This window comes from Tachypleus tridentatus, chromosome 1 (genome assembly GCF_004210375.1).
Source record: "Tachypleus tridentatus isolate NWPU-2018 chromosome 1, ASM421037v1, whole genome shotgun sequence".
NCBI lineage: Eukaryota > Metazoa > Arthropoda > Merostomata > Xiphosura > Limulidae > Tachypleus > Tachypleus tridentatus.
The window spans coordinates 178,114,609-178,127,737 of NC_134825.1; the positions used below are offsets into that span (position 1 = coordinate 178,114,609).

At 33.9% G+C, this 13,129-nt stretch overlaps 1 protein-coding gene across 2 annotated transcripts in view; it reads left to right on the top strand.

Annotated features, from left to right (window-relative positions):
- LOC143231491 (gamma-interferon-inducible lysosomal thiol reductase-like) overlaps nt 1-13,129 on the top strand; it is a 36,305-nt gene that overhangs the window by 11,463 nt on the left and 11,713 nt on the right. For both annotated transcript variants that reach the window (XM_076466029.1, XM_076466036.1), the window contains 2 exons: nt 1,994-2,068; nt 7,175-7,270. In XM_076466029.1, the coding sequence (XP_076322144.1) occupies nt 1,994-2,068; nt 7,175-7,270 (171 nt within the window). The remainder of the gene's footprint in view (nt 1-1,993; nt 2,069-7,174; nt 7,271-13,129) is intronic.

The window sequence follows — 13,129 nt, forward strand, 5'->3', positions numbered from 1 at the left end:
CACAAAGTATGTAATTCGAAAAAAGCACCGATAGATTTACATAAAATACCAGCACTGAAAGGAACAAAATGGTCGGCGCACAAGGAAGCGTGTTTGGCAACTATTACGTCATAGTTGTAAAATGTCACTGAAACAGCCGAACGACCGAGAGAAACCTGAGTTCGAGGACCCGCATAATTTGTTTCATTTTTTACTCAAAAACTAACGTGTTTAAAAATATGGCAACCACACAGGGATTATACTTAACCAAAGTACAGTTTCTAAAGCAATTTTTAAATTTGTTGAAATTTCACCTTTATATTCTCTAACAAATTTATCAGCAGCGTCTTTGTTAGAACTGGCACCCTCCCCATGTCTCACTACACTAAGTTTGCCACTTCAATTTCTAAATTTTTCAAATCACCCCCTACTAGCCTTAAAGGCATCACTTGTATCAGTACTCGTTCCTGGGGTGTTTTTCAGGAAGTCAGCATGTAACTTCTTTGCTTTCTCACAAATGATGACCTCAGAAATGCTATCACCAGCTAACTGTTTTTCATTTACCCAAATCAACAACAGTTTTTCTGCCTCTTCCATTCTTTGTGATCTTTGTTTCGTAAGCACTGTCACTCCTTTTGCAACATCAGCTCCTTTGATGACATCTTTATTTTTCAATATAGTGCAGACTGTCGATTTCGCCATACCAAACTGTGTAGCAAGGTCAGACACGCGAAGACCACTCTCATACTTCGCTATGAGATCTTTTTCACCTCTATTGTGGCTCTAACAACTTTTCTTTTTGGTTTGCTGCTTTCATTATTCTTCTTTGACCCCATGGTGGCTTATTTAATCAGAATATTTAGAAAAACAACAAAGAAAAATAAAAATAAAAACGTGAACGTTCACAGCAGATTTTAGCAGGGGTGTGGATTGAGCGACAGGTGAGGGTAAAATGTTTTGGGCAAGCTTGGCGTGGGCCAAAAATGGTCGAAGGGTCGTTCGGGTCATCAGTCGGGTTATTTCGGGGGTTCGGACAGCTTGGTTCGGGAACCGACTTCATGTTCGACAATTGAACGATATGTTCGAAAACCGAATTGTTCGAGAAGGAGTCGTTCGAAAACCGAGGTACCATTGTGTTTCAAAACTGAGCCAACTAACCTTTAGACACTAACCATACTCTTAACTGAACCAACCAACTAATTGTCATTAACCATACTGGTAACTAAACCAATCAACGACTTGATACTAACCATAGTGATAAATAAACTAACTAACTATATGACACGAACAAACTGAATAACCCAATAATTAAGCCTAATATGCTCGAACCTTTATAACGCATTTTAATACTGAAAGAATTTACTAAACTTTCAAGGACGTCAAATGTCCCTCTGGTAAAACAATAATACAAACATCTAACTTTAAAACATAATTTACGATAATTGTTTGAGTAATTTACCATACTCTAACAACATAGTCAACTATAATCGAGGCATATGCTTTGTCCAATACAACATTGAGTCGTATTCTTGTCCAACTAGTAACAAATGATTTTTTCTAACATATCAATCAATTGAAGGCAGGTGTAAATAAAATAATAAAGATTGAACACTTTGACGACGACAAATTAAAACTAAGTAATTCTTGTTGTAGTGTTAAACTTCAACTACCACACTTCTCGACTTCATCAGATGAATTACTGTCCGAGACTCCTCACATCAAACATGCTCGCCCTTTCAGCCGTGGGGCGTTATAAAGAAACGGTTAATCCCACTGTTCGTTGGTAAAAAAGAGTAGCCCAAGAGTTAGCGGTGGGTGGTGATGACTAGCTGCCTTCCCTCTTATCTTACACTGTTAAATTAGGGACGACTATCGCAGATATCCCTCGTATAGCTTTGCGCGAAATATGAAACAAACCAAACCAATCGTTTTATTTTCATCTTTGTTTTCTTATTCTTTTAAAATATTTGATTAGTTTTATAAAACAATTTTTCAGGATAAATGTATTTTTTAGGTTACTAAAGATGGAGACAAATGGAAATTCACGTGCCAGCATGGACCTAAGGAATGTTATTCAAATATTATCCAGGTAAGAAATACGATTCACACTTCGTGACCTCATTTGGGCTTTAGCCGAAAACATAAAGGCAACTTCCGAAATTAGGAAAACCTGAAAGTCATTATTAAAATTTAGTGTTAGCTTCGCGTTTACCAGAATTGTACGTATAATTACAATAACCACAGTAACTTTATTAGATTTAGTAGAAATTGTCGATATAACAAAACACATCAGGCTATCTGCTGTGTCTACAGAGGGTAATCGAACCCTTGATTTTAGCACTTTAAACCCGAAGACCTATTGCTCTCCCACTGGGGCACCAATAACCTCGTTGGATTTAATTGTACGTATAACTTACAATAACCATAGAAGCTTGGCTAAGTATGAACACTGTCTATATAAGTAATAATAACTACATATGCTAACAGGTTGTTTCTTACACAACTAATAACAACCACAGGGGCTGGGTTAGGTTTCATTTGTCATCCCTATATAAACTTATAATAGCCACAGAAGATAGATTAGGTGTGATAGGTAGTTAATTACATAATTACTAATAACCTCAGGAGTTGGAGACTCTAGATTAAGAAATCAACAAATATTTTTTACCAGTTTTGTTGTTTATACATTTCAGTACACAGACTAACAATAATATTACTATAAACGCAAATAAAATGAAGACCTGTTTCTCCAGAATTTAACATTAATATTTCGCTATTACAGTTTCGTCAGGAGCAATCGATGTTCTAGCAGTTCATTAATCCAGTTAAATCTGGAGGTATATATCGTAGTTTACTTATGTGTGTAGAAATGTTTTAAATTTTAGTTTGCGTTGAACAAACTTAAGAATAACACCATTTTTATGTGTTACATTTTGTGTTGAGCGATATAACACAGAGACCATTGTTTGAACATGGTGATAAGAAAACGCACTGGCTTTTCTATATACTTGTATTAAAATTTGTTAATATAATATATTTTTACCAATATGAATTTTACGAATACGCCACGAATTATTGTCATGAATATATATGTAAAAAGGGCTGGTTTGGGTTGAGAAATTTTTTATATAGAATATCGAGCAACGTTTGACCTTCTTCGGTCATCGTCAGGTTCACAAAGAAAGAAAGAGGTAACTCACCAATATACAGGGTGTCCCAAAATAACGTTTACACTCTTTGGATCATTATAACTCGCCTTGTTTATTGATTTTAATAATGAAACAAGATACATATGATAGCCAAAGGATTTATTTAAAGATTTAATACTGAAATCAAGAGAAAAAATAACAAATAAAATTCTTTCCAAGGAAAACTCTCCTTCGTTGAGATTGTAAAATGTCACAATTTGCTCGCTTCACTTCAGGTGTTTAAACTGAAATCCGTTCTGCTCCAGACACATCTCATAACGGGAAGAAATGGAAGTACACACATCAAACACCATCTCATCTGGTATTAAAGCACATTGTTCTTCAATTGCAACTCTCAATTCGTCAATTGTTGCCCTTTTGTGCTGTAAACTTTGTCTTTCAGAAACCCCACAAAAAAGAAATCCATGGGTGTCAAATCTGGTGATCTAGCAGGAAATTTTACACTTCCACTTCGTCCAATCCATCTGTCTGGCATAGATGCATCCAGATAAGCTCTCACGTCGCGATGGAAGTGGGGAGGAGCACCATCCTGCTGGAAGAAACACTCTTCTTCTCCAAATTGTTCTTGGATGCGTGGCATGACAAACGCTTGTAGCATGTTGAGATAATTCAATCCTGTTACGGTGCCTTGGAAAAAGAATGGTCCGATGAGTCCCATAGTGGACAGACCACACCACACAGTCACTCCAGGCAAATCCAAATGATGTTTCTCTGTAACATGTGGATTTTCTGTTGCCCAGTAGGTGCAGTTGTGTCGATTTATTGAGCCATTCAGCTTAAATGTTGCTTCGTCACTCCAAACAATTTTGAGTGGAAATTCATCATCGCCTGCACATCTAGCAAGATACCATTCACAAAACTCAACCCTTCGATCAGGGTCATCTTCATTCAGAGAGTGAACAAGCGATGAGATGAAACCTTTGAATTGGGAACGCTTCAAAATGCGATGAACGCTGGATTTAGGGATACCTGTTTCACGAGACAGTTGGCGCACTGGTTTTCTTGGAGAAGTCAGAGCATTATCAATGACCTCTTGCTCTCTTGTTGGGCTTGTTGATGATCTTGTTCGACCGGAGCGACCCTTTGTCATATGGTGGAGAGTTCCGTGTTCATCAAACTTGGCGATGCTGCATGAAATGCTACGACGAGATGGCGCATCCATGTGGAACTTTCTAATAAAACGTCTTGGCACTTCAGCTTTGTTTTCGACTTTCCAAAGAGTTTTGAGAATTAATATTTTGTGCTTGATTGTAAGCTGATTATCCGCTATCCTTGGACACAAGTCAAATCTGAAACAAAAGAAACGGTTTATTAGCTATACACAGTCAAAGAGTGTAAACGTTATTTTGGGACACCTTGTATATGTAAAACGGCTGGTTTGGATTGAGACAATTTTTTATATAGAGGAGCGAACAACGTTTCAACTTTCTTCAGTCATCGTCAGGTTCACGATTAAAAATTATTGATGTTGATGAAGTATTGTTTTATTTTGTCTAATTCATCGTTAATTTTATCTGGCGAGCATAGTTTTATGGCTGTGTTTAATTGGTTTCTTAGTATCTTAGTAAATACATAGCATGGGCATTCTCTAAATATGTAACATCAGCAAGCTCGTTCATCAAAGACTCTTTTAATTTCAAGTCTAATCTTAATCAACTTAATCATAAAGCCTTAATAGTCAGTTTCGATGTTATATCCCTCTTTACAGAATTCCCAACCGCCTGCAAGATACCCTTACAACTCTATGTCCGAGACCCTAACTCATCAATAGATATTCCTAGCAACCAATTAGCAACCCTCATAGAATTCACCCCAATGAAGACAAACTTCATGTTCAACAACCACAACTATATACAAACAAATGGCTAAGCATGGGAAACCCAGTATCACCAGTTCTAGCCAATATTTTTATGACACAAGTTGAAACACAAGTAATTAACACAGCATTACATCCACCACTATACTGGTACAGATATGTAGATGACACGGTTGTGGGATTTATGAAGTGTGCAGAACACACACTTAATTTTTTCAATCACATTAACGCTATACATCTCAACATTAACTTCACATGTGAACAGGAAGAAAGCAATCAAATATCATTTTTTAACCTCGAAATTACATGAATCGACACACAATTTAAAACAGGAATCCACCGACAAATCACCCATACTGGGCTATACATTTCTTGGAAGTCAGCACATGAAACTAAACAAAAACTCAACGTACTAAGAAACCAAATAAACATAGCCATAAAACTATGCTCACCAGATAAAATTAACGAAGAATTAGACAAAATAAAACAATACTTCATCAGCATCAATAAGTTTCCTCCACAAACCATATAAAACATTTTTCACACACACCTGGACAAAAGCAAAATCAACCAACAAAAGTAAATATATCCCACAAATTAAAAGATCACGAAACCATATACTGCTGCATACCATATATTCCCGACATCAGCAGAAAATGACCAACCTTTGGCAAAACTAGTAACAAAATATGGCATTCCAGTTAATACCAAATTTATTCGAAAACCAGGCACAAAACTAAGGTCTATACTATGTAAAGAATACAGTGACAAACACCACACCAACATTATTTATGAAATACAATGTGATAACTGCCACGACTTGTATATTGGAGAAACAAGTAGAAAAATGGAAACCAGATTCAAAGAACACAAAAAGTCACCTTCACACGTTTTCGAGCACTGCAAATCAAATACACAACATAACCATAGAAAACACCCAAATACTAAATAAAGAAACAAACTTAAACAAACGCAAAATTAAAGAAGCCTTAATTATACAACAACGCAAACCCAAAATAAACCAACACAAAAGAACACCTTTATACCTATATTAATAACTATAATAAAACGTCTAAGCACGCCCTCTACATTCCTACAATCAGTTGCATAACCCCCTTTAAACATGTGGTCAGCTATCGGTCAGTTATAATCAGTTATGACGAGAAAACCGACTTGTAGAGAAAAATATGTATGTTAAAACGGCTGGTTTGGGTTGAGAAAATTTTTATGTAGAGGAGCGGACAACGTTTCGACTTTCTTCGGTCATCATCAGGTTCACGATTAAACCCTGACGATAACCGAAGAAGGTCGAAACGTTGTTAGCTCCTCTACATAAAAAAAAAAAAAGTTTTTCAACCCAAATCAGCCGTTTTCTCTACAAGTAGGTTTTTTTGTCATCACTGATTATAATTTCATGAATGATCTTAATTTTAATCATCTTACAAAAGAAGTTACCACGTGGTACTGCCTCCACTGTAATGTTTTGTCTTTTGGTTGATCAAACATGATTTCGCAAAATTTAGCTATGAATGTGAGGTTGACGGTCAGTGAGCTATTGCTGTGTACATTCTGGTCTTATGTTAAACTTTTATATGGCAATCTTGTACTTAAGATGACATTTCTGAACTTTTACCTTTTGGTAAATCAGTCAAAACAAAAATCAAGAAATATGCCGGAAGCGCACTAAATAGTTACAAAGGTGAAAAGAATAAATATAATATGAAAAAACAAAGTTAAAACTGCGAATATTCCTGTACTTTATAATAAGGTATGTGATAAGTAATCCCACAAGTTTATGTTAAATGTTTGAGAACCTGCAGAAGTCGGCCATAAGAAAGATGTTAACGTATGTTAATTGGTAGCCCTGAAACATCCATGAAATATATTGATAAACATATGTGGAAATTAGCGTGTACTAGTCTTAATATATTTTTGTTTTTGTGATAGTTTTGAATGCTACATTATTGTTTTTCGGATGTGTTCTATAGAGTATTTCTGTTTTCTAATAGTTTTGTAACGTTACTGTTTGCTGTTGTTTTGTCTCTTTATGAAATACTTATTAAAGTGTTGTTGCCAGTTGGGGAAAATTATTACCAGGGTGGAAAACTGAATTTTGTTTGAAAAACAATGAAATGTTAAAATTTTCCAAACGTTTCTTACTTTCTTACAGACATGTGGACTTTTCTATATCACTACCATGAAAACCAGCTTGAATTTCATCAAGTGCATATCTGCTGATGAAGAACCATGGCAGGCTGGAGCAAAGGTTTCGTCTGTTAGAATACTATGTAATATATAATAACATAGCAATTGATATCTCATTGAAGAACCATGGCAGGCTGAAGAAAAGGTTTAATCTGTTAGAATACTATGTAATATATAATAACATAGCAATCGATATCTCATTGAAGAACCGTGGCAGACTGAAGAAATGGTTTGATTTGTTAGAATACTATGTAATATATAATAACACAGCAATTGATATCTCATTGAAGAACCGTGGCAGGCTGAAGAAAAGCTTTAATCTGTTAGAATACTATGTAATATATAATAACATAGCAATCGATATCTCATTGAAGAACCGTGGCAGACTGAAGAAATGGTTTGATTTGTTAGAATACTATGTAATATATAATAACACAGCAATTGATATCTCATTGAAGAACCATGGCAGGTTGAAAAAAAGGTTTCATTTGTTAGAATACTATGTAATATATAATAACACAGCAATTGATATCTCATTGAAGAACCGTGGCAGGCTGAAGAAAAGCTTTAATCTGTTAGAATACTATGTAATATATAATAACATAGCAATCGATATCTCATTGAAGAACCGTGGCAGGCTGAAGAAAAGCTTTAATCTGTTAGAATACTATGTAATATATAATAACACAGCAATTGAAATCTCATTGAAGAACCGTGGCAGGCTGAAGAAAAGCTTTAATCTGTTAGAATACTATGTAATATATAATAACATAGCAATCGATATCTCATTGAAGAACCGTGGCAGACTGAAGAAATGGTTTGATTTGTTAGAATACTATGTAATATATAATAACACAGCAATTGATATCTCATTGAAGAACCATGGCAGGTTGAAAAAAAGGTTTCATTTGTTAGAATACTATGTAATATATAATAACACAGCAATTGATATCTCATTGGAGATCTGTGGCAGGCTGAAGAAAAGGTTTCATCTGTTAGAATACTATGTAATATATAATAACATAGCAATCGATATCTCATTGAAGAACCGTGGCAGACTGAAGAAATGGTTTGATTTGTTAGAATACTATGTAATATATAATAACACACCAATTGATATCTCATTGAAGAACCATGGCAGGCTGAAGAAAAGATTTCATTTGTTAGAATACTATGTAATATATAATAACACAGCAATTGATATCTCATTGAAGATCTGTGGCAGGCTGAAGAAAAGGTTTCATCTGTTAGAATACTATGTAATATATAATAACACAGCAATTGATATCTCATTGAAGAACTGTGGCAGGCTGAAGAAAAGCTTTAATCTGTTAGAATACTATGTAATATATAATAACATAGCAATTGATATCTCATTGAAGAACCGTGGCAGACTGAAGAAATGGTTTGATTTGTTAGAATACTATGTAATATATAATAACACAGCAATTGATATCTCATTGAAGAACCGTGGCAGGTTGAAGAAAAGGTTTCATTTGTTAGAATACTATGTAATATATAATAACACAGCAATTGATATCTCATTGGAGAACCGTGGCAGGCTGAAAAAAAGGTTTCATTTGTTAGAATACTATGTAATATATAATAACACAGCAATTGATATCTCATTGGAGAACCGTGGCAGGCTGAAGAAAAGGTTTCATCTGTTAGAATACTATGTAATATATAATAACACAGCAATTGATATCTCATTGAAGAACTGTGGCAGGCTGAAGAAAAGGTTTCATCTGTTAGAATACTATGTAATATATAATAACACAGCAATTGATATCTCATTGAAGAACTGTGGCAGGCTGAAGAAAAGGTTTTATCTGTTAGAATACTATATAATATATAATAACACAGCAATTGAAATCTCATTGAAGAACCGTGGCAGGCTGAAGAAAAGGTTTCATCTGTTAGAATACTATGTAATATATAAAACATAGCAATTAATATCTCATTGAAGAACTGTGGCAGGCTGAAGAAAAGGTTTCATCTGTTAGAATACTATGTAATATATAATAACATAGCAATTAATATCTCATTGAAGAACTGTGGCAGGCTGAAGAAAAGGTTTCATCTGTTAGAATACTATGTAATATATAATAACATAGCAATTAATATCTCATTGAAGAACCGTGGCAGGCTGAAGAAAAGGTTTCATCTGTTAGAACACTATGTAATATATAATAACATAGCAATTAATATCTCATTGAAGAACCGTGGCAGGCTGAAGAAAAGGTTTCATCTGTTAGAATACTATGTAATATATAATAACATAGCAATTAATATCTCATTGAAGAATCGTGGCAGGCTGAAGAAAAGGTTTTATCTGTTAGAATACTATGTAATATATAATAACACAGCAATTGATATCTCATTGAAGAACCGTGGCAGGCTGAAGAAAAGGTTTCATCTGTTAGAATACTATGTAATATATAATAACACAGCAATTGAAATCTCATTGAAGAACTGTGGCAGGCTGAAGAAAAGGTTTCATCTGTTAGAATACTATGTAATATATAATAACATAGCAATTGAAATCTCATTGAAGAACCGTGGCAGGCTGAAGAAAAGGTTTCATCTGTTAGAATACTATGTAATATATAATAACATAGCAATTGATATCTCATTGAAGAACCGTGGCAGGCTGAAGAAAAGGTTTCATCTGTTAGAATACTATGTAATATATAATAACACAGCAATTGAAATCTCATTGAAGAACCGTGGCAGGCTGAAGAAAAGGTTTCATCTGTTAGAATACTATGTAATATATAATAACACAGCAATTGAAAACTCATTGAAGAACCGTGGCAGGCTGAAGAAAAGGTTTCATCTGTTAGAATACTATGTAATATATAATAACATAGCAATTAATATCTCATTGAAGAACCGTGGCAGGCTGAAGAAAAGGTTTCATCTGTTAGAATACTATGTAATATATAATAACACAGCAATTGATATCTCATTGAAGAACTGTGGCAGGCTGAAGAAAAGGTTTCATCTGTTAGAATACTATGTAATATATAATAACACAGCAATTGTTTTCTCATTGAAGAACTGTGGCAGGCTGAAGAAAAGGTTTCATTTGTTAGAATACTATGTAATATATAATAACACAGCAATTGATATCTCATTGAAGAACCGTGGCAGGCTGAAGAAAAGGTTTCATCTGTTAGAATACTATGTAATATATAATAACACAGCAATTGAAATCTCATTGAAGAACTGTGGCAGGCTGAAGAAAAGCTTTAATCTGTTAGAATACTATGTAATATATAATAACATAGCAATTGATATCTCATTGAAGAACCGTGGCAGACTGAAGAAATGGTTTGATTTGTTAGAATACTATGTAATATATAATAACACAGCAATTGATATCTCATTGAAGAACCGTGGCAGGTTGAAGAAAAGGTTTCATTTGTTAGAATACTATGTAATATATAATAACACAGCAATTGATATCTCATTGGAGAACCGTGGCAGGCTGAAAAAAAGGTTTCATTTGTTAGAATACTATGTAATATATAATAACACAGCAATTGATATCTCATTGGAGAAGCGTGGCAGGCTGAAGAAAAGGTTTCATCTGTTAGAATACTATGTAATATATAATAACACAGCAATTGATATCTCATTGAAGAACTGTGGCAGGCTGAAGAAAAGGTTTCATCTGTTAGAATACTATGTAATATATAATAACACAGCAATTGATATCTCATTAAAGTACTGCGGCAGGCTGAAGAAAAGGTTTCATCTGTTAGAATACTATGTAATATATAATAACACAGCAATTGTTTTCTCATTGAAGAACTGTGGCAGGCTGAAGAAAAGGTTTCATTTGTTAGAATACTATGTAATATATAATAACACAGCAATTGATATCTCATTGAAGAACTGTGGCAGGCTGAAGAAAAGGTTTCATCTGTTAGAATACTATGTAATATATAATAACATAGCAATTGATATCTCATTGAAGAACCGTGGCAGGCTGAAGAAAAGGTTTCATCTGTTAGAATACTATGTAATATATAATAACACAGCAATTCATATCTCATTGAAGAACCGTGGCAGGCTGAAGAAAAGGTTTCATCTGTTAGAATACTATGTAATATATAATAACACAGCAATTGAAATCTCATTGAAGAACCGTGGCAGGCTGAAGAAAAGGTTTCATCTGTTAGAATACTATGTAATATATAATAACATAGCAATTAATATCTCATTGAAGAACTGTGGCAGGCTGAAGAAAAGGTTTCATCTGTTAGAATACTATGTAATATATAATAACATAGCAATTAATATCTCATTGAAGAACTGTGGCAGGCTGAAGAAAAGGTTTCATCTGTTAGAATACTATGTAATATATAATTACATAGCAATTGATATCTCATTGAAGAACTGTGGCAGGCTGAAGAAAAGGTTTCATCTGTTAGAATACTATGTAATATATAATAACACAGCAATTGATATCTCATTGAAGAACCGTGGCAGGTTGAAGAAAAGGTTTCATTTGTTAGAATACTATGTAATATATAATAACACAGCAATTGATATCTCATTGGAGAACCGTGGCAGGCTGAAAAAAAGGTTTCATTTGTTAGAATACTATGTAATATATAATAACACAGCAATTGATATCTCATTGGAGAACCGTGGCAGGCTGAAGAAAAGGTTTCATCTGTTAGAATACTATGTAATATATAATAACACAGCAATTGATATCTCATTGAAGAACTGTGGCAGGCTGAAGAAAAGGTTTCATCTGTTAGAATACTATGTAATATATAATAACACAGCAATTGATATCTCATTGAAGAACTGTGGCAGGCTGAAGAAAAGGTTTCATCTGTTAGAATACTATGTAATATATAATAACACAGCAATTGATATCTCATTAAAGTACTGCGGCAGGCTGAAGAAAAGGTTTCATCTGTTAGAATACTATGTAATATATAATAATACAGCAATTGTTTTCTCATTGAAGAACTGTGGCAGGCTGAAGAAAAGGTTTCATTTGTTAGAATACTATGTAATATATAATAACACAGCAATTGATATCTCATTGAAGAACTGTGGCAGGCTGAAGAAAAGGTTTCATCTGTTAGAATACTATGTAATATATAATAACATAGCAATTAATATCTCATTGAAGAACTGTGGCAGGCTGAAGAAAAGGTTTCATCTGTTAGAATACTATGTAATATATAATAACATAGCAATTAATATCTCATTGAAGAACCGTGGCAGGCTGAAGAAAAGGTTTCATCTGTTAGAACACTATGTAATATATAATAACATAGCAATTAATATCTCATTGAAGAACCGTGGCAGGCTGAAGAAAAGGTTTTATCTGTTAGAATACTATATAATATATAATAACACAGCAATTGAAATCTCATTGAAGAACCGTGGCAGGCTGAAGAAAAGGTTTCATCTGTGAGAATACTATGTAATATATAATAACATAGCAATTGATATCTCACTGAAGAACCGTGGCAGGCTGAAGAAAAGGTTTCATCTGTTAGAATACTATGTAATATATAATAACATAGCAATTAATATCTCATTGAAGAACCGTGGCAGGCTGAAGAAAAGGTTTCATCTGTTAGAATACTATGTAATATATAATAACATAGCAATTAATATCTCATTGAAGATCTGTGGCAGGCTGAAGAAAAGGTTTCATCTGTTAGAATACTATGTAATATATAATAACATAGCAATTGATATCTCATTGAAGAACCGTGGCAGACTGAAGAAATGGTTTGATTTGTTAGAATACTATGTAATATATAATAACACAGCAATTGATATCTCATTGAAGAACCGTGGCAGGTTGAAGAAAAGGTTTCATTTGTTAGAATACTATGTAATATATAATAACACAGCAATTGATATCTCATTGGAGAAC